Consider the following 23,269-nt stretch of genomic DNA (forward strand, 5'->3'; position numbering starts at 1 on the left):
TAATAGTCTATGTAAATCTGAAATACACCTTAATGTGCTGTTCTTATTAAATAGTTTTTAGTGACAGTTAACATTTTGTCATTCACATTTAGAATCCATTTAACACAGAACTTAATTAATGTAAGTAGAAGACGGGAATAATACTTAATGCCAAATTTTGTCTTCAAATCAACATGCACATCACCCACTGACTTCTTTGAGAGTTGCAGGAATGCATACGTGAATAGACTTTGGCCCTTTCATCTTCAAAATGCTGTACAAACAGTAACCCTTACAATCTAATCTGTCAAGTAGTATACCCATTTTATAGATGGGAAAACAGAGACAGAAGCTAAAGGAACACCGTGAACTTAATTTTTTTATCTACTGTTTTTACAAGTAAGTCCTAAGATTATTATAACTGGAAAAGATTAGAGCAAAAATTGTTGGCTTTTTTCCCGGTATGTTTACTTAGTGCCTTTGACAGCCTCTTGTGTATTGTCAATTTCTCCTGGTTTTGTTTGGGTCTTTCACACAGGAATGGGAGGGAAATACATTTTCTTCTGCCCAGGGCAAAGCTTGGACACTGTGGCAGTGCAGAATGCCCAACACCTCTCTTTTTCAACAGAATCTTAACTTTAAAGGTTTAGTTATTTAATTATTTTAAAGTATGTTTCTAGCTAAAGTATGTGGTTGCAAAGAAAACCTCAAAAACATGAACCAGGAATTACTGATGCAAAGACTGAGGCCATGTCTACACTTACAAGCTTACAGCCCCAGAGCTGTACTGATACAGCTGTGCTGCTGCAAGAGCGCTTGTGTAGCTGTGTTATGCCAAGGGGAGAGAGCTCTCCTGTTGGCGTAATAAAATTAGCTCGATGAGCAGCGGTAGCTCTTCCGCCGACATAGCGCTGTGCACATGAGCACTTGTGCTGGCAAAACGTATGTCAATCGGGGGGTGTGTGTTTTTTTTCACACCTTTGAGCAACAAAAGTTTTGCCAACATAAGTGCTAGTGTAGACATGGCCTTTAGTTTGCAGAGAGCCCAGAATAGCAGCTCTGGGAGGTGTGAAGTGCCTCATTCATTTCAGGGAGGTGTTAATTCAGCTGCCTAGTGGTGATAACTTTAATGGCAGCACTGATAGCTATTTCATGCTTCATGTAAGAAAAGAGAGGGAGGATCACAGACCTTGCACAATGTACTGTGTGAGATGTCTCATGAGGGTAACTCAGGTGGGTGGCATTTTAGAGATGCTATCACATTTCTTCCTCAGTCAAGAAGGACCCACACCCAAGAAGCCTGTGAATGTCCATGGGCATATTCAAGCCCCACCCAGAGGACGCAAGCTCAAGAATTCTAGGAATGTCATGTGATGCACATATTTTGAATATCTGCCAAGTCTACTGTGGTGATTTCTCATTTTGGCGGCTCATGTGGCTGGAACTTACTTTCTTGGAAGAGCATGGAAGAATACCACCACCCTTTTTTCTCTCCAGTTTGATCCCAGGAAAATAGAAAAAACTGCAGATCCATTAGAGAGGATCTTCCTGTCCTTGCAATAATAGACAAAAGTGATTGTAAAGCCACAAAAATTGGCCGGAAGACTGTAAAGCTATTGTATATGAAACTACATTGAGTTATATTTTTTTAAACTGGTGTCCAACTTGCTTGGAATACAGTACTTATGCCACAGAACTATTAATGTGTGGCCTAGACAGACCAAAAAGAGTTAATATCAGCCATTTAAAAATCTTGTATATCTGAACACAAATTGATGCTAAGGGAGAACTATAGAGAGAGAAATTGTCAACATTTATGTTCTTTACAAATCAGTGACTTCCCAGTAAATAACTGTTGCGTCCTCGAGTAGTGTCCCTATGGGTGCTCCACTGTAGGTGCTCATGCATCCCTGCACTGCTGATCAGAGAATTTTGGTAGCAGTGTCCATTTGGCCTGCACACGTGTTGTCCCCTCCTCGTGATCTGACACAAGGCTAACCAGCCTTGCACGGGAGAACCCTTCTCAGTTCCTTCTCAACCACCCCTGGCTAGAGACAGAGTTATTAGCTGTCCATTCATCGGATTGTTAACCCTATTCTAACTTAATCTAACTTAATCTTTTTTTGGTGACTTTAGAGTTTCATTTGTTTTTTTCTTTAAAAACAAAAACAAAAAAACCCCAACTTCATTTACTACGTCCCCTTTTTCTGGGAACTACCCCTGTGTGGGGTGTAGGCCTGGTTCACCGGGGTTTAAGAGGTGCCTCTCCTGTAAACAGGCTATCCATGTAATGGACGGACATTCCTCGTGTCCATTGCCTCAGGGAAAGCCATATTCCCCAGAAGTATGGTTTTTGTCAACAGTTGAAGCTGCGGTCTCGAAAGGACAGAGAGCTGAGACTAAAACACCTTCTAATGGAGGCAGCTCTCCAGTCACCTGCAGACCTGCATCAAGATTCACCCAGAAGACAGGAAACTTCACCTGACTAGGCTGCCCTTTGAACCCATTGCCACTCGTTTGCTCACATACCTGTCTATGAAGACAGCATTCCTGGTGGCAATCACTTTGGTGAGGAGAATTGGGGAGATAGCAGCACTGATGGCACACTCCCCTAATACAGTTCTTTCGGAACAAGGTTATTCTCCGACCACACCCGAAGTTCATCCCCAAGGTGACCTTATCTTTTCACATAAACCAACTGATTCACCTCCTAACCTTTTACCCTAAGCCTTACTGTGATAACAGGGAGGCTATGCTGCACACACTAGACATTAGGCGAGTCCTAGCCTTTTACCTGGACAGGATGAAGACCTTTAGGAAATCTCCTCAGCTCATCCTTTCCATTGCAGAAAGAGCTAAAGGTGCAGCAATATTGGCCCAGAGACTCTCCAAATGGGTCTTGAACTGTATCAAACACTGCTATAGGTTCACAACGTAGTACTTCCATCTGGAACCACAGGCACTCCATAAGGTTGGTTTCCTCCTCTGTCACATTCCTCAAGAATGTCCCTATCTCGAAAATCTGCAGGGAAGCAGTCTGGGCATCTCTGCATACCTTTGCAGAACACTATGCGATTACTGGGGGGCTCTGCTTCCAGCACTATCTTTGGCTCCGCAGTATTATCATTCATGGCAGACTCGACTCTGAAGCCCCAGCCTCCTCCCATTATGGATACTGCTTGGGAGTCACTTACAGTGGAGCATCCATAGGGACACTACTTGAAGAGGAGGAGGAAGTTAGTTACCTTGTGCTGTAACTGGTTCTTTGAGACATGTGTCGCTATGGGTGCTCCATGACCCACCCTCCTTCTCTCTACTTCAGAGTTCTTGCCAGAGACTCTGTGGTAGAGAAAGAACTGATGGGGGCTCACCCGTGCAACTGTGGTTAGCTCATGGCAGAATATGAAGAGGGGACAGTGCATGTGCAGGCCAAACAGACACTGCTACCAGAGTTCTCCGATCAGCAGCGCAGGGACGCAAGAACACCTAGAGTGGAGCATCCATAGGGGGACACATCTCGAAAAACCATCATTACTGCACAAGGTGAGTAACGTCCTCTTTCTCTGCTTTGTTATCAAACAGCATTAACATATGGGGAATTGAAAGTGAGTGCTAACCTGAATTATAAGGACTAATCATTCTGTCTTAGGGTTGGATACATTTTTTCTAATTTTCTAAAATAATTTTATTCTTTCTAATGAAGGATACAGTAAATCTTGATACAGTGCATATATATTTTGATATTTGGAGCATTATGCATAGAAATCCTGAGTTATATCCCTTGCTTCTTTTTGTTGAGCAGTTTTTCATACAACATTGTATTTGCCCCTAATGATAAAGTTCTATTCAAACCACTACATTATATAGTAACCTTTGATGCCACCTTCTGGACAGAATTATAAAGGAACATATTAAAGTTTTGTAGAATATTTTAATTCTTAATTGTATTTAAAAATAAAACCGATCAAGATAAGTTACAGTTTCTTTATTAATGTTTGCTTTTAAACAAACTGAATCTTGTAAGTACACATTTTCACTTTAGCCTGAAACACCTTCAAATTGTATCATTTAAGGTACATATAATGACGCAAATACAGGTTTCTGATCATATTGACAGATGGAAAACACTGGTTTCCCTACAGTACCAAGTGTGTATTTTATTGTAATTTCTCTTAATATGAAACATTCTAATTGAAAACAACATGTTTACCATGCTCAAGAGTAAATTGCCTCAGTTTTAGGTGTTCTCTGAGGTTTCCTAACTCTGGAAGAGTGTGTACATACACATAAAGAAATTAAAAGTAAGTCTTTTTTGCTTTTAATTTTGAATAAATATCCTTGCTGTAAGACTTCTCACTATTTTGCCACTTGGGAACCTTCATGTTGTAGTTTAACCTTTTACTAAAATGTGTTGAGATTGTTTTTTTTTTTTTTTTTTTTTATGTAGACACATCCTTAGAGTCTTTTTGGTGTACAGAAGCAGGATACTGCTAATGCTTACCTTCTGAAGCATAGATTCCTAATTGGAGACTATTTTATTTAAAGTTTAAACATTTTGTCACCAACTTTTGGTTAGCACATTTCCTATTTATTTATTTTTTTTACAAGCCAAGGCTTTAGGCCAGCTTCTCCACTCCTTTAAGAGCAAAGTTCAGTGCAGGAATGGAGTGGAGGGATCAAGGGTGTTATGCCATCCAACTTCCCTGGGGGCCAATTCTAACAACTATAGGGGCATTTTATGCCATCTGAGCAACATAAAGTGGAACACAGAATCTGGCTCTTCATCTTCAGTGCATAGTTCTTCAGCACTATGCATTCATTTCTGATGCCCTGCTATGTGACCATGTCATTAAATAAGTCCTTAGTGGTAGTCTAAATAAAATAATACACACAGTGTAGTCACGGATTTTTAGACATCTGCTCTGACCAGCCAAAATATGTCCTCCACAGCTGCTGGCCTCCAAAGAGACTGCTGTCTATCCAGCAGTGGCAGCTTCTCTCTATTCCAAGTTATTTGTCCATAGAAACAGCAGCATGGTGTTAATTTCAGCATCATTCAGTTACCCAAGCTTGCCGACTTCACAGGCTTAGTCATAGAATGCACCTGTTCAATTACACATACAGCAGTCAAGCTAATTGGGGTTGGTGTTGCCCTAATGTGGAAGATGGGACAGGAGTCATTCAGTAAAAAGCTTCTAACGGGGTATTGTGAACTGAAGCACCCCCTCACTGCCTGATGATTCTGAAATGAACCATTTGCTGCGGTGAAGAAAGAGGAGGCTCGTTAGGCTGAAGGTCCTTTAAAAAAAAATAATTTGAAGGGAACTGGAGTGGCGCCTGCATGGCACGGTATAAGGGGCGCCGCCGGCTCCCCCCACGCTCAGTTCCTTCTTGCCCCCAGTGACGGTGCACGGAACATTTGCTGCTCTTACTAGTATTGCTTAGGCTTCGTTCGAACGAACTAGAGTTCTTGTAAAGTTAGTGTACATAGTTAGTACTTGAGTTAGTTAGCCCTTAGCAGTAGTTAGTTTTGTTAGGCCTGTCAGGAACTTAGCCGGGGGCTGGGGAATGTCCCCAGGCTTTAAGCCCTGCGATCACTGCAAATGGCCTGGGCCTGTGAGCGATCTGCATAGTAGCTGTCTCAGGTGCCTCAGTGAAGGGCATATAAGTGATAAGTGTCGTATCTGCAAGTCCTTTAAACCTAGGACTAAGAAAGATTAGACTCAAAGCACTCCTGATGGAGTCGGCGCTCACTCTGGCCCCGGAGCAGAGGTCCAACTCAGCACACAGCACCGTGGCATCGGTGCATAGTGCCCTGCTGGAGCTATCGACGAGCCGATACCGATCCCTGTCCATGACCCCAGCCAAGAAGTCGAAGAAGGTTGGTAGGGGATGGTCTCCTACTCCACACAAGGGGAAGGACAGGGCTGGGGGTGAGCTAAGACCCGCGCCGGGCAGCTCATCTCCCCCGTCGAGATGTTGGGCCTCAGCGAATGTCAAGTGATGCAGCCCACCCCGTTCCTTGCCTGAAGGCCTGGACACAGAGGTGGACCTTCGTCAGCTTCAGGTGCCATCGATGCCTGAAGTGCTCCAGGCTGCGCAGGCGATCCTGATGCTCCGGTGCCGCCCAGACCTCACGGCCTTGGGACCTTTCCATCTGCCCTTGCCCCAGTGGCACCTCTCCCCATCGCGGGGGACGTCATGCTTCGGAGTTAGGGAGGCAGATGCATCGGAGCCCTCTACGGTCACTGGACCCTGGGCACCGGCAGCGGGATTTGAGGCAGACCTTGCTGGTTACCTGGTGCAGACCCATGGAGGCACGTGCTCCCCGGCAGGAACATCAGGACCGGCCCTTCACGTTGCGGAACACAGTTACAGATCATGGGAACTATCAGAAGACTGGAGTCACAGGCCCCTCCAACAATCCCCCAGATAGGTGTCCCATATTAGGGGAGATCCGCGATACCTCCAGGTCCCACTCCTCATCCCGGTACTGGTCTCGAAGCGCTAGGTATGGGTCAAAAGCAATAGAGGGTCCTGTGGCACCTTTAAGACTAACAGAAGTATTGGAGCATAAGCTTTCGTGGGTGAATGCCCACTTCATCAGATTCACCCACGAAAGCTTATGCTCCAATACTTCTGTTAGTCTTAAAGGTGCCACAGGACCCTCTGTTGCTTTTTACAGATTCAGACTAACACGGCTCTCCCTCTGTTACTAGGTATGGGTCGCCAGTCTTCTGTCCCCGAGGTCCCCGCAGAGGCACACGTCCCGCTCGGACTAGTCCTCCTCTAGGCTTGACCGTGATTATCGCCAGGCACAGAGTTGCCGCTCCAGTGGATCTTGGTCACCGGGTAGCAATCACTCCAGATATGGCTCCAGTATGGAGCAAGGCTCCACATCAGTGGGGCAGCCTCCCGGGCTCTCGGTGCCGTGTGCACCATCAGTACCAAAACTTGCTCAGTGGCTGGCCCTGCGGTACCGGCCTCTTCATCATCATGACCGGACAAGGCCATCACGGAGCCCCCTCACCCGGTTCCTCAGATGATGCTAAGGCACACCAGGAGCTGCTGAAGAGGGTTGCGTCCAACCTTGGCCTGCAGGTCGAGGAGTTGGAGGAGCAAGTGGACTCTTTGTTCGACATCCTCTCCTCCACAGCCCCTGCTAGGGTGCCTCTTCCCTTCACAAAGAGCTATTGAAGATATCCAGTACTTTGTGGCAACTCCCCTCCTCTCTGTCCCCCATTTCCAAACGGGCAGAGCGTAAGCACAAATACCTTTACTCCTATCCTGCCTCAAATTCCCTGGTGGTCGAGGGGCAACCCAGAGCTACCCCCAAAAATAAAGACTCCAGGAGACTGGACTTGTTCAGATGGAAAATTTATTCCTTGTCTAGCTTGCAGCTGAGGGTGGCCAACCATCAGGCCCTCCTTGGCCGCTATGACTTTAATATGTGGCAAGCCACGGCCGAGTTCGAGAATGCCCTCCTAGAAAGTTCCCGTAAAGAATTCCGTGCGACCCTCGACGAGGGCACGGCTGCTAACAGGGTGGCCCTTCAAGCGGTGGCAGACTCCGGCACCTGCATCCTGGTGTCCGCCATTTCCATACGGCGAGCATCCTGGTTGCTCCTCTTTGGGTTGTTCTCCGAGGGTCAGCAGTCGATTCAGGACCTCCCCTTCGATGGCTAGGCCCTGTTTGCGAAGCAGACAGACAACAAATTACATAGGCTGAAGGACTCCCGAACCACCCTAAAACCCCTGGGGCTCTATGTTCTGGGCCCGGCACATAAGCGTTTCAAACCGCAACTACTCCAGGGGCAAGGAAACCAGCCCCAGTAGGACCCATTGCACAAAAAGCCCAACGACTATAGACAGCGCGCGAGCCACCTGTCCCCACCCTCTGCCCAGTCGGGCTCGAACCACTCCAAGCAAGGAGCTAAAAAGTCGTTTTGGGGGTATGCCTGAGTGCGACCTACCAATCTATTCCCTGGATCCAATTTTCCCAGTTTTTTGCAACCGCCTTTCCTTTTTCCTCCCGGTGTGGTCAGCAATAACTTCGGACTGCTGGGTCCTCCGTATGATGGCACACGGTTACACTCTCCAATTTATTTCCACCATCTCCCTCCCCGTCGCTCTTCAGGGACTCTTCTCATGAGAGTCTTCTCGAGCAGGAGGTTCAGGCTTTCTTACAGCTGGGGGCAGTGGAGGAAGTCCCGCCTCCTTATCGGAACAAGGGTTTCTATTCCTGGTATTTTCTGATCCCAAAGGCCAAGGGTGGTCTGCGTCCCATCCTGGACCTGCGAAACCTCAACAGATACGTAAAGAACTAAAGTTTCGCATGGTCTGCTGGCCTCCATTATCCCCTCCTTGGATACGGGAGACTGGTATGCTGCCCTCGATCTGAAAGATGCATATTTTCACGTAGCGATCTTCCCAGGACACAGATGCTTTCTCCGTTTTACGGTGGGTTCGGCCCACTAACAGTTTGCAGTCCTTCCGTTTGGCCTGGCTACAGCCCCAAGGTGTTTACCAAGTGCATGACGGTAGTTGCGGCCTACCTCAGGCTTCGGCGTATCCAGATTTACCCGTACCTCAACGACTGGCTGGTCAAAGGCAGTTCCAAGGCTCAGGTCCAACACGACGTCGCTGTACTACAAACCATGTGCCGCTCCTTGGGACTACTGGTCAACCACAAAAAGTCCATGTTCGTTCCAGTTCAAAGGATAGAATTCATCGGGGCCATGCTCAACTCAACCCGGGCAAGAGCGTTCCTGCCATTAGACAAGTTTCAGGCCCTGACAGACCTCTTCGCGGAAGTGTCCGCATTTCTCCTGACAACGGCTAAGATATTCCTGTGCCTGCTAGGCCACATGGCAGCTTGCACAAATGTGGTCGGCAATGCCAGGTGGCCTGCACTGCCATGCCAGGGGGTCCGCATATGGCCCCCTGCAGCAATGGCTGGCGTCGACCTATTCCCAATCCAGGGACCACCTGGAGAAGACCGTCACCATTCCCCCGGCAATTCTCCCCTCGCTGCAGTGGGGGACTGATCGCAAGAAGGTCCTGGAAGGAGTCCTGTTTGACAGTACCGCCCCATCTGTTGAGCTAGTGTCGGGCACTTCGGACCTCGGTTTGGGGGGCGCACCTTGAACATCTCTGGAACCAGGGGATGTGGACCCGGAGGAGGCAGTGTTATACATAAATGTCAAGGAACTCAGAGTGGTCCGGCTGGCCTGCAGGGTCTTCCTGCCACACGTATAGGGCAAAGTGGTGAGAGTCCTGATAGACAATATGGCCTCAATGTTCTACATCAGCAGGCAAGTAGGAGCGCGCTCATTGGCTCTCTGCCAAGAGGCTCTCCGTCTCTGGGACTTCTGCATCAGCCACAGCATCCATCTGGAAGCTGGTCACCTCCCAGGCATCAGGAATTGCCCTAGCAGATCACCTCAGCAGGGACTTCTCTTCTCACCACGAGTGGTCACTCCATCCGGAGGTGGCCTGCATGATCCTCCAGAGGTGGGGAACTCCCCAAGTAGATCTGTTTGCCATCAGGCGAAACAGAAAGTGCCATCCGTTTTGTTCCCAGCAGGGCCTGATGCCTTCCTCCTGTCGTGGCCGAGGGTCTGATGTACGCGTACCCTCTGGTCAGCTGGGTCCTAGTAAAGATCAAGAGGGACAAGGCACAGGTTATCGTGATTGCCCTGTGTGGCCTCGCCAGTGTTGGTTCTGCACACTCATAAACATGGTGGTGGCCCCTCCCTTGCCCCTTCCCTACCATCTGGACCTGCTGTCACAGGATCACGGTCAGCTCCTACACCCCAGTCTTGAGTCTCTACACCTCTTGGGGTGGATACTCCGTGGTTGAAGCTGGAGGCGCGTACCTGCTTGGAGGAGGTCCAGAAGGTCCTCCTGGGAAGTAGGAAGCCATCCACGAGACTAACTTACCTGGCCAAGTGGACGAGGTTTTCCCGCTGGGTGTCGGAGCGCGGCATTTCTCCCTCACGTTCTTCAGTGCAGTCCATCTTGGACTACTTACTGCAGCTCAGGAATCAGGGTCTGGTGCATTCTTCCATCAGAGTGCACCTTGCATCCACCAGCCGATCCAAGGTCAGACAGTCTTTTCCCATGACATGACTGTCAGGTTCCTGAGAGGCTTTACCCACAGGTACGGGCCCGTGTCCTGCAGTGGGACCTTAACATGGTCCTCTCCAAGCTCACTGGCCTGCCTTTCGAGCCGCTGGGCTCCTACTCCCTTTCCTACTTGTCCTGGAAGGTCACTTTCCTGGTGGCAGTGACGTCGGCGAGACGAGTCTCAGAGATTAAGGCCTTGACCTCAGAACCGCCTTACACAGTGTTTTATAAGGACACGGTCCAGCTGTGGCCCCACCCATCCTTCCTGCCGAAGGTGGTATCTTCCTTCCACATGAGCTAGGACATATTCCTGCCAGTGATCTGTCCTAAGCCACACAAGACCTCTGAGGAGAGGCGTTTACACGCGCTGGACGTCTGGAGGGCCTTGGCTTTTTACTTGGAGTGTACCAAGCCTTTCTGTAAATCGACACAGTTCTTTATCTCTATAATGGATAGGATGAAGGGACTTCCGGTTTCTTCACAGAGGATTTCTAACTGGATCACCTCTTGCATAAAGACCTGTTATGAGCTAGCAAAGGTCCCGCCGCCGCCGATTGTCAGGACCTATTCGACTAGAGCACAGGAGTCTTTGGCGGCCTTCCTGACGCACCTCCCGATCCAGGACATCTGTAGAGCAGTGACATGGTCCTCAGTCCACATGTTCACGTCTCATTATGCCATCACTCAGCAGGCCAGAGATGATGCTGGGTTCAGCAGAGCTGTATTACAATCTGCACAGCTGTGAACTCCTTCCCGCCTCCACGGGAACTGCTTGGAGTCATCTAACATGGAATGGGCATGGGCAAGCACTCAAAAAAGAAAAGACAGTTACCTGTTCCGTAACTAGTGTTCTTCAAGATGTGTTGCTCATGTCCAGTCCACAACCCGTCCTCCTTCCCCACTGTCAGAGTTTCCGGCAAGAAGGAACTGAGGGTGGGGGGAGCCGGTGGCTCCCTTTATACCGCACCATGCGGGCACTACTCCAGAGGGTGCTAGAGCCGCTCCCCTACAGATACTGCTGAGGGAAAAACTTCCAGCACCGGTGCATGTGGTGAGCATATGCACCTAATGTGGAATGGACATGAGCAGCACATCTCGAAGAGCACCAGTTACGGAACAGGTAACTTGTCTTTTTTTGTTCACAACAAGATGATATTGAATGCTATGCAGTGCAGGGCTCTTCAGCTCCCGTGGTGAGCTGAATAGCTCTCCAGCAGTTGGGAGTTTGGAAACCCCTAAAAATAGATTGCTTGGTTATACTGCAGCAAAATATCTTGAAATTCTTCAGGTTTCATATTCTAGGAGGACAAGGAAATGTGCAGAGATAGAAAAATGCAAACTTACTCAGAAGGGTAAGACATCCATCCAATGCTTTGAAAATTTCCCACTGAGTTTTTATATCCAGTAAGGACAGAAAGCTTCCAACGTTATGCACAAATACTGCTCTTATAGTAGAATGTCATCAGTAACCCTCAGTTGTAATAATCATCGATTTCTCTTGGGTATATTTAGATATTGAAGATTTTAATGTTAAAATGTTTTTTACATTTTAGGAGTATATCATTTTAAAAAAAAAGAGAGTTTGAAGGTTGTTAATGATATGATACATTTTTCTTTTCCAGTGCTGGGATTGGACGGACAGGGGTTCTTATCACTATGGAAACAGCGATGTGTCTTATTGAGTGCAATCAGCCTGTTTATCCATTAGATATTGTGAGAACAATGAGAGATCAAAGGGCCATGATGATCCAAACACCTGTAAGTATCATACTTCCTACATTGTAGAAAAGTAATCTCATATTACTCAGTGGTTTCACTCTCACTGAAGACAGTAAGAGGTGCTGGATATTTTGAAAGAGGGTGGTTTAACTGAGAGTGACTATGGTCTTGGTACATTGAGAACAATAAGATATCTCAGGGATTTTAAAGAGTGATTCTTTGTGAGTTTCTCTGCAGCAGCTTCTGCTGACAGACATTTTTAATAATGAAAATAAATGGCAAAAGTCACTATTAATTCTAAATATTTCTTTTCAAAAGCTATCCTTTTTGCACCAGATCTGCTCAATGAATGGAGAGAGTAGGAAGGTGAAACTAGAGATGTGGAAAGGGAGGGTGACAGGAAGGAACAAGGCACTGGAGTATGTGTGAAGGGCAATGGAAAGACTTCCAAGAAGGAGAAGGAATTTGGAGGAGATGAATTAGGGGGAAGCTGGGTGATACAATCCAGCTGTGTAATTCTGCTCTGGCAATACAAAAAGCAACTTTTAACTCTGCCCTGTAGTGACACAATAGAGAGGAACACACAGAAGAAATCTATTGTGTCTTTAAAAATCAGTTTAATCTAATCTGGGATTATAAAATACTTCATAGGATCACGAGAGGACACCTGTCATAAGGTTTTTTTGGGTGCCTTAACTGTGTGTTTCCACATGTTTTTCTTAGCATGTTTGGAGTTTTCCTAGGTTTATAATGCTTGGTTTGGGGATAATTACAATATCCCTGTAATGTGCTTTAGCCTAAATTACTGATTTGTATTCTCTACCTTAATTCTATTTTAAGGTAATTTTTGTTTGGGAATAGATTTAGAATCTGTTTAAGAACTTTCATTTGTCTTGGAGTCAGACATAAGTTCCATCTGACAGCAGTTCATAGTTGAGCTTAATAGACATAAGGCAAAATTTCAGTGAAATGCTTCTCTTTAACTATTACATCACCAGTGTAACAGACTAAACCAGATTCAGTGTTTTACTCAGGGACTGCCTAAACTCTGCATGTTATCACGTCTCTTTAGACTACTTCCTCCTGCCTTTCCACTTCTGGATTGATACATGCACTTTCCACAAGGTGGCATTATGTTCATGCTTTCCATGTCGTAAGTGAAAAGAACTGAGAAGAGTCAATTTTCTAGAGAAATCTTCAAACAGAAAAATATTTATACTAATATATGTAAATATATCTACACTAATACACATGTAATGATGCAATAAATAATTAAAATTCTAAATTCATGTGACGTTTTTGTTTAAGATCTATCAACTGTTCATTAACCAGGGCTATATCAAACTGATTTAAGCCATTGGAAAGGTAGAAATATTACCTTTCCAGTGGTATATATTGTTATACAGCGATCATTTATATCTGTGGAACTTTGCAAGATAGTGGCAGTATGTTATGGTCCGCTCTAAGGAATTGTTTTGCTTTTTTTTGTTTAGTTGAGACATGGTTTTAGTAACTCATATCTCAAGAACTGCTAGAGTTGAAAATAGAATGCTTTAGAAATTAAGAAGCCAGGATTCAAGCTTTTGATGACATAAAGCACTGGTTTCTCATTCTAGAAGTTTGTGAGATATGAGCAACTAATATGTCAAAATTAATGGAACGGGGAAAAGGCAAGATAGTTTTGGTACAATATTTCTTAAACTGTTAGAGGTAGAAAAACCTAAGACTAGTTAATCCATGGGGTTGGAGTGAGTCCCTACTCCTCGATAAAGGTACAGTTACCAAACTGCTGCTTTTGATGAGGCATAATTCTGCCCTTTCAAGATAGGATGGGTGACCTAAGAGACCTTTTCTATCTCTAACTTATATGATTAAGTTATGTTTCTTTTTCAATTAACTTAATCAACTTTCTTTTCAGAGTCAATACAGATTTGTTTGTGAAGCTATTTTGAAGGTCTATGAAGAAGGATTTGTTAAACCTTTAAAGACATCGCTGCATAAATAAGAGCAAAAGGGCTAGGATCCATATTGAAGTATCCTGTCCTCTGTAATAAACTGGCAGCATTCATTGTGCCATAACTCTGATTGCAGGAAATGGTGTCGGAGAACAATGAAGAATTGACAAAGGACTTTGAAAACTTCAGCACTGTTGCACTTTATGTTGAAACAAAAATCAATCTCTAAAACTCTATTACTTACATGTGTTTGAAGACTTTATTATTTTCATGCTTTGCTCCGAACAAACCATAAATTGAATGAACTGAGTGTGTTCAGGATAACTTATGATATCTCATTGTAGTGCCATATACTCCCCTTCTGGTCGAATTGCTACAAACAAGGCTTGGAATTATTTCACTCTGGTATACAACTTTTAAAAACAAAACAAAAATCTACACTAAGCCATGGTCTCTTCCAGTGCTAGATTTATTTACGGTGTACGGATCCTCACTTTTTGTTTTTAAAAACATCAGCAATATTGCCAATATTAGATAGACACTGCCTACTGATGCAGCACACTTTGCTCTTCACCCCTATTAGAGACCAGCTGGTTATTAGAGGAAAGCTGGAATCTGTGTTAACCCAGCAGTAGCTGCATAATGTCCACTTACCAGCATCTTGTAAAATATAAACAACATTTCTTTGAACTGATGGCACAACCTATTTCTGTGTCATAACACTGGTGTATTCCAAATCATGTGACTTAACATTACGTAATGGGAACTAGTGCATGCATTGCGTCTTAACCCCTTAAGTGCCTTGAGACTTACCGAGTATGTCTAATGAAAAGGCACTCATATGACCCTATGGGGAAGGTATTATCTTGTCATATTTATTTTATTGGGTTTATATTTTAATACCTGGCCCTTGGTGCTTTGAATATGGTACTGCAAGGGGTCACAGAATACCATTCCCTTTTTCCTTATACAAATACCTGCATGCTACTGTGGGTAGCAAATCACACCTACTTAATGTGTGAGCATTGTTTGCTGCTGTGAAATTATATGGAAAACCTGACACATTCCTTCCAATTGGTAACTTATTAGCAGCTGATAATGAAAAGCCAGTAGGTTGTTAGAACTCGTTTTACCCTACCATTGCGAAAATCTGTCTGATTTAATTAGATTATAACTTTTTAATACCACTGATATTTAAGATTAAACTTACCATCAAGTGTGATTAATTCCTTTCCATTATCTGCTAACCAATTATTTTTCTAAGTCTTCATCCGTTGATTTCAAGCCATGTTCGTACTGGACTTTTTAATTATTATTATTATTATTATTATTAAAGTAAGGAATAAAACACTGTCAAATTGTCCCAAAACTTTATTTTACTCTTAATGACCCCAGTCATTTTTTGTTATCCTTGTATAAAATTAAATTGTTCCATTTTGTGTGCGTTGTTTCTTATTTAAGTCATTAGCATATTTGTAATGAGCAGTTTGTCTGTCTGTTTGATACAGTATCTGAGCTCATTGTAAGCATATGTATATTTTGTCCCTTTTCAATATTTTTTCCAGTTTGGGAGAAGCCAACTGATAAGCAAAGTATCGAGTTTGAAATACAGCAAGTAGGGGTTCAGTCACGTTTTTGACTACCTTCAGAAACCTAACTTTACATGCCAATATTTAAAAGGTTTGTTATTTTATTGATTTCCTGAAAATTATTATCTGTTCAGTTTTGTTAATAAGCTATATAAAGTGTAGAATTAAAAGATATAAAGTTCTAGACTGAGAAAGTTTAAATATTGTAAAATTCTTCTATATAATATACTCTCTTCTATGGGCATTTAGAAGAGATTACAGTTATAAATTAAGAAAACAGTGAAAGTGAATTCAGGTCAGTTGAAGTCCTGGTTTATGAATTTGTAAACATCAAGAACCATGATGCCAAATAGAAGAGATATAGAGTTTTAAATATTTTTTAGAAATAAGAACAACATAATTAATAGTAGATGGGCTGTAGCCCTTATTTACAAAGAAATTCTGCTATGTATATTTCTAGAGTTGACATTCAATTCAATATTATCCCTCCGTGAACAGGTTAATCTTATTTAAAAGTTCAGTGTGAGCTGACTGCTTCTGCCAGGTAACTGACAACGTGGCTTGCTTCCTCGAGAAATTGATAGGGAAAGGTAGTAAATTTACCCAAATTTAAATTGAGGATTTATTAATCAGAATGGGCTGCCAAGAACCATCTCACTTCAGTTTATATTCTCCAGTCTGTAGGATCAACCTCTATACCTGCCATACTTGGTGTAATCCTGCTAGGTGTTCAGTACCTCAGGAGGCACTCAGCATCTTGTAGGATTGGAGCCTTTTGGTGCAGTTTCAGAGACTTTACCATTACATCACTCAGGTAACGAAAAGAGATTAGGGGTATGTGTTTTTATTTTGACACCTGGGATGATGATATAAAGACGTTTTATATGGAAGTGTTGAAAAAATCCATCTCTCCTTGGTAGTCCATTTCTAGTCAATAGAACGTGAAAGATCCCAGGATGTTCTCTCACACCTACTGAGCATAAATGGGAAAACACCTTTGGATATTAAGCCAAAAGTAGCTGTTCCGATTTTGACGGCCATCCAAAAGAAATACTTTTTCTCTGGATTAGAGAGAAAAATAATAATAAACTGGCTTTAATCTTAGTTTTGTTTTAAACTATCTGCAACAAAATTGTTACCCTGTACTGTAGTACTTTGGAAAGTTTTCAAGCTTTGACTTCCATGTGACAGCACTTTGAGCCATAATATTGGCTAGCTCGAAGGCTAATTTATAGGGCTGTCAAGCGATTAAAAAAATTAATTGCGTAATTAATTGCACTCTTAAACACTAATAGAACACCATTTATTTAAATCTTATTGGATGTTTTCTACATTTTCAAATATATTGATTTCAATTACAACACAGAATACAAAGTGTATTCGTGCTCGTTTTATATTTTTTTATTACAACCTAATATAAGTACTATACTGCAATCTCTTTATAATGAAAGTTGAACTTACAAATGTAGAATTATGTACAAAATATAACTGCATTCAAAAACAAAACAATGTAAAACTTTAGAACCTACAAGTCCACTCAGTCCTACTTCAGCCAGTCACTCAGACAAACAAGTTTGGTTACAATTTGCAGGAGATAATGCTTCCCATGTCTTGTTTACAATGTCACCTGAAAGTGAGAACAGGCTTCCGTATGGCACTGTTGTAGCTGGCATCGCAAGATATTTACGTGCCAGATGTGCTAAAGATTCATATGTCCCTTCATGCTTCAGTCAGAAGACATGTCCATGTTGACGGGTTCTACTCGATAACAATCCAAAGAAGAGTGGACTGATGCATGTTCATTTTCATCATCTGATTCAGATGCCACCAGCAGAAGGTTGATTTTCTTTTTTGGTGATTCGGGTTCTATAGTTTCTGCGTCTGAGTGTTGCTCTTTTAAGACAGCTGAAAGCATTCTCCACACCTCGTCCCTCTCAGATTTTGGAAGGCACTTCAGATTCTTAAATCTTGGGTTGAGTGCTGTATCTATCCTTAGAAGTTTCACATTGGTACCTTCTTTGTGTGTGGTCAAATCTGCAGTGCAAATGTTCTTAAAACGAGCATGTGCTGAGTCATCATCCGAGACTGCTATGACATGAAATACATGGCAGAATGTAGGTAAAACAGAACAGGAGACATACAATTCTCCCCCAAGCAGTTCAGTCACTAATTTAATTAACACATTTTTTTGTAACAAGTATCATCAGCATGGAACCATGTCCTCTGGAATGGTGGCCGAAGCATGAAGTGTCATATGAATGTTTAGCATATCTGGCATGTAAATACCTTTCAACTCCGGCTACAAAAGTGCCATGCGAACGTCTGTTCTCACTTTCAGGTGACATTGTAAATAAGAAGCAGTCAGCAGTGTCTCTTGTAAACAAACTTGTTTGTCTTAGCAATTGGCTGAACAAGAAGTAGGACTGAGTGGACTTCTAGGTTCTAGAGTTTTACATTGTTTTATTTTTGAGTGCAGTTATGTAACAAAATTACATTTGTAAGTTACACTTTCACAATAAAGAGATTGCACTACAGTACTTGTATGAGGGGAATTAAAAATAGTATTTATTTTGTTTATCATTTTTACAGTGCAAATATTTGTAATAAAATAATATAAACTGAGCAGTGTACACTTTGTATTCTGTGTTGTAATAGAAATCAATATATTTGAAAAATGTAGAAAAACATCCAAAAATATTTGCCAATTGAAATGTATTATTCTATTGTTTAACAGTGCAATTAATCATATTTAATTTTTTAGTTAATCGCGTGAGTTAACTGCAATTAATCGACAGCCCTACTAATTTAACTAAGCACTTAATGTCTAAAAAATTAAATTTTAAAATATACATCTATTATATTAAGATATTTTATGTTCATAGCCAAGTTGTAAGTGAAAATAATGGCATTGCCCTTTTTCATACTCTTACTGAGGGAAGGAAGAATAGAGAATTTATAGCAACATTGTATACTACTGGTATTTTACATATTTAAATGTTCTTATGTAAGGTTGCCAAAGCAGTTTGAGTTTGCAAAATCCATTTATACCACAATTGAGTGGAGTATATTATTGACTGTTTTTTTGTATTGATTTCAGAAAGAGACAAGAACATAAGAGTTCTTAGAAGTCTTCATCTCCATTGACTTAAATTGATTTAGTGTACTAACCAGCTGCAGTGGGGAAGAAAATCTAAAGTATCAGTATATTAGCTGAAATTAGGGACATGAGTTTATAGACAAGTGTTAGGTTTTTTTAAGCTTCTCTAAAGGCATATATATGGTGATAGTTAAGACTTTGTTGAGCAGCATTGAAAAGCATCAAAGCCTTATTTGCACCATAAAGCATTAGCTCAAAAAAATAATGTTTCAACCTGTTGTGGTATAAATGGCCTTAAAAATATTTTTATATGGCTGAAAAAAGTCAAAACTGCTAAATATTTTACTTTGGGTTATGAAGATCTGTATCATTAGCCTCAAAAGAAAAAAAAAAAACTCTGTGTTTCATGCTGTACAAAACATGAATGTATCTTTCAGACATAATGACCTATGCGTGTTTAGTGTTATGACTGTGGGATTTTATGGATAATTATTTTCATACCATTTGTTTAAAATAAAAGTTGGGATGGGAGGGGAAGAAAAGGAAAAAAATGTAAAAAAAATTGTAACACTTCCATGATACTGATGCGGTTTTTTTTAAATCAAGTGGCTTTTGTTGTAAATAACAGCAATATTATGACAGTTTGTGCCAATGTATAATGTTACAGATTTCTGTTAGTTTGTTTCTTTTTGGCTTTATGATTGAAAACTGCAACTGCCATTTATTATTTTAAGTATCTTTGCTGAAAGGTTTTATTTTAAATGCAGAAATTTGGGGCTCTTGAACTTTTTGAGCATTTGGAGGGAAGGAGCATGATTTTTTGTTTTTGCTAAATATGAAGTAATATACAGGTAACTTTTTATGAAGCATACACAGATGTCAGCCAATCACTCTGAGAAGTAACTTTAGGTAAGCCAGCTAAACATGTTTTATCAGCACTCAGTTATATTGCATTTGGAGGTATTTGGTGTTCAAATAATACAATATTCTTAAGCAATAAAACTTACTATTTTTATGCTCTTTATTCCAAAATATTCTACCCCAGTCACTAGTAACAAAAGTCTTGATTATTCAACCAACTACAGTTAGCACTAGGACATGTTTCTTCCCAGTTTCCACAAATTATAGTTTGAAATTACTGTAATTTACATGTAATTTACATGTCTCCTTCTGCAACAGCATTTCTTTAGGATAGCCTCTTAGTCATTCTGCCATCCTCTATCATCAAAACATTCAAAAAGCAGTTGAAGAGTCCAAGAGAAGGTCTGCTATGGAACCATGCAACTGGCATCTTCCCATGGAAAGTTAGCAGATAACTTTGCAGAACCCAAAGGAAGGCCAAAATGCAGCTAAACTACTGCAGTTCCAACATGCAGGGAGACAGAAAATAGAGATGGTCATGCATGAAGATGTTGCAGCCCCCTGCATGCGGTGGAGCAGAATTGCATGGTATTCCAGCTATTACCGTATGTATGAGGCGTGGGAGGTGCTCAGTGGTGAAGGGCAGTTTCAAGGGCGTGGACTGTAGGTCAGCAAACTGTATAGATCCAACATCCACAAACCTCCAGGTAGGGAGTAGGAAATCCAGCCCATGAGTTGTAGGAGAGCTGACAGACCTGCTCTGCAGGTGCCCCATGCCTTGGTTCTGGGGAGGATTCTGGTCTCATTCAAATTTGGCTTACTCAAAACTTTGTATAATTGACAGGAATTTTATTCCCTAAAGTCACCGGTGACCAAACGTTTATAATCTCACATGCATCACAAATTCCAGGTCTCTGGTTTGCTATGCATTATACTGCATCAGAACAGTGATGTCGGCTTATCTGTGGCTTGCTAATTTCAGTACCCAACTTTCCTTTTAAACACTTAAAACCATTCTTTTAAAATAGAAAATCTTTTTAAACAGTATAGGAGTGTTTTTATTTTTTCCCCATTGCACATGCTGTAGATCGGGGTAGGCAACCTATGGCACACTGATTTTCAGTGGCACTCACACTGCCTGGGTCCAGGGGGCTCTGCATTTTAATTTAACTTTAAATTAAGCTTCTTAAACATTTTAAAAACCTTATTTACTTTACATACAACAATAGTTTAGTTATATATTATAGACTTATAGAAAGAGACCTTCTAAAAACGTTACTGGCACGCAAGACTTTAAATCAGAGTGAATACATGAAGACTCAGCACAGCACTTCTGAAAGATTGCTGACCCCGCTGTAGATCATTGCTGGGGTCCAATGCCAAAATTCAATAAGCATATCCACTGTGTAAAGGAGCATCTCATTTCATTTGTTGAAATTGCAAAGATAAATATATTAATGGTAATAGGGAAGGTGCTAGGAGAGGAAAGTGATTTATTTGCTTTAATAAACGTATTTTATCCTATCTATTGTCGCACTATAGTTACAAACCAAAACTGAAATTGTTGGGTTATCAGCCTGCAGAGGAGAGGTGTCTAGTTAGTAAAACATGTCAAATTCACCCCTATGCAGAGCTGGCACAGATGTATGCACCACTTCAGAGGACTTTTCCAACATAAGGGTTTAATGGGTGCATAGGCCTTAAGCTGACCCTTTGCAGGTTGGTGAATTTCACTCATTGTGATTTGAGTTGAGAGAAATTGGAGAGGAATGAATCATTACGTTCTTTTAAAAACATTACTCGTGGATATGTTGATGTTTCATCACCTTAAAATCAAATGTTCTGGTTATTTGCTTTTTTGGGCTAGATGTTGAAAGAACACAAAATAACCAAAATGCATCATTCTTGTATTCCTCAGCATTAGTTCTTGCTTCACAGACCTTGGCTGACAACTTTTGTTTGTTGCATTATTTCATATTTAGCAAGTTTTAAGATTTTAAGGTCCTTTTTTTTCTAAGTTTCTTGAATTTCAAATAGCACTTTATCTCATGCTTTTACTACTGACTTAACTATTGGACAAAATAAATTGTTATGGGCTTGGCGAGAGATGCTTAACTGATTTCTGTACAGAGTTGATTTGGATCGCACCCTGGTACAAATGCTTTACAGTTTTCTAACCGGTTTTGGCTTACTTCATGTGTCCTTGACACTATCAAATAATAAGTCTTGAAAATTTTTAATCTCCGTTTTACTGTGTTATAATAATTTAAAGTCTGGTACTAAAAACAAGGTGCAAACATAAACTGCAGGGTACTCTTGAATTCATCTCTGTGTTCTCTCTCAGCTAGCTACAAATAAGCTATGTTTACTGTAAGTATTTCTGCTTAGCATTATTTTAACATTAGGTAAATAACCTGAAAATCAGGTAATTCTTTTTTGTACTTGTGTTATAACTTATTTTGAGTTTTGATAACTAAAGATAAGTAGATAATGCACAATAGTACGTTTTTTAAAAGTTGTAACCCTTTTACTCCTAGGCAGAGTGTTGAAACATGAGTGAAGGGATTAACACAGTTTACATTAAGCTGTTTTGTTCTCTGTTTATTAATTAGAATATATCCAAAACTAGCCCAGTGCAATGATCTCAGTATATTAGGGCTCCGCAGTAACAATCCATAACATCATCTTAATAAATAAGAGAAACTAGACTTTAATTTCCTATTATGTAGATGTAACTTTATTTCAGGTAGTTCATTTATCAGTGATCTAGTTTTAACTAGTGAATTTGGCAAAGCTACTCTTGTGTGTTTTTCTGTAACAGGTGCTATACTATATGTGAAAATACTAAGGGGGAAAATCTTGTCTGCATCATATTCACAATCATTGGTGGCAGTATTTATTGGCAAGTCACTTATGGGTAATACGTTTGCATTTTCTGCTGCAGCTTTGCATATGTCTGATTTCAATTGGGTTTCATACTGCTCAGTGATTGACTATGAATGTGTAAGTAGATCATCCCCCAAGGTTGAATAGCTCCATTGTTGTTTAGCCCAATTCTATTAAAATCTTTCTGTTAATGTTAAAATATGCTCTTCCCATAAGTAGATTTTTGCCTATGAATTTGTACAATTGCTCATCAGATAAACCTATTCAGAAAACACATCGTCTAGGTTGCTCAGTTGAAAAATAAACTTGAATTTGGTCAACACTGGACAATGTGAAAAGAAATTCAGCTTTTGTCACTGCAGCTACTGTATACTTTAAAGAGCCTTATGTGTCCTCATTCTGGTAAAGGAAAGTTCTTACCATTAATATGATACACTAACATTCTACAGAATACCAGCAGCTCCCAAGATAAATATGCTAGTTAACATTTAAGAAGTCTTGTTTTAGTCTTAAGAACAATTTCATTCTATTATGTGAAATAAATGCTGTTATACATATTTTGTGGATATATTTAATTTCAATTGGCAAATGGTTGTCTAGGTACAAACTTGAAAAATATATAGTTTAATTGTTTAATTGCAAAATAAAGATGTGCTTTAGTAATTTAAAATTTAATTTTTGGGAGATTTTTTATCTGCTGTACACATGGTTTTGTCATGCCATTCCTGCATAAACTCTGTGGTTTTAACACTATACAGTATTACTATAACTACAGTTCTGCTTTACTGTAGGTGAGGGGTTTTTTATGTGTGAACTGAATGCTAGTAAAAGATGCTAAATTAACGAATGAAGTTTTCTGTCTATAGAACAAGTAGGATATTAGCAGTGGAGGCACAAGTTTCTTCCATGCTTTCCTGATAGTGTACCTCAGCTTTACACTAGAGAGAACCACACCTCTGCCATTATCAATCCTTTATATACAGTTATATAAAGGATTGTGTTTTTCAGAATAAAACAGTCAGTGCTCCATCGAGCTTATAGCCTGATAGACAAAAT

General features: G+C 41.4%; 1 protein-coding gene across 13 annotated transcripts in view; it reads left to right on the forward strand.

Moving 5' to 3' along the window:
- Positions 1-22,883, forward strand: part of PTPN4 (protein tyrosine phosphatase non-receptor type 4) — a 227,045-nt gene extending 204,162 nt beyond the window's left edge. For 10 of the 13 annotated variants that reach the window (XM_065560477.1, XM_065560487.1, XM_065560475.1 and 7 more), the window contains 2 exons: positions 11,729-11,864; positions 12,898-13,110. In XM_065560477.1, the coding sequence (XP_065416549.1) occupies positions 11,729-11,864; positions 12,898-12,996 (235 nt within the window). In that variant the 3' untranslated portion in view covers positions 12,997-13,110. Of the gene's footprint in view, positions 1-11,728; positions 11,865-12,897; positions 13,111-13,743 lie in introns of those variants that run through there. The other 3 variants (XM_065560480.1, XM_065560486.1, XM_065560482.1) reach the window with 2 other exon arrangements.
- Positions 22,884-23,269: the final 386 nt, after the last annotated feature.

Source organism: Chrysemys picta, chromosome 11 (genome assembly GCF_011386835.1).
Source record: "Chrysemys picta bellii isolate R12L10 chromosome 11, ASM1138683v2, whole genome shotgun sequence".
Lineage (NCBI taxonomy): Eukaryota > Metazoa > Chordata > Testudines > Emydidae > Chrysemys > Chrysemys picta.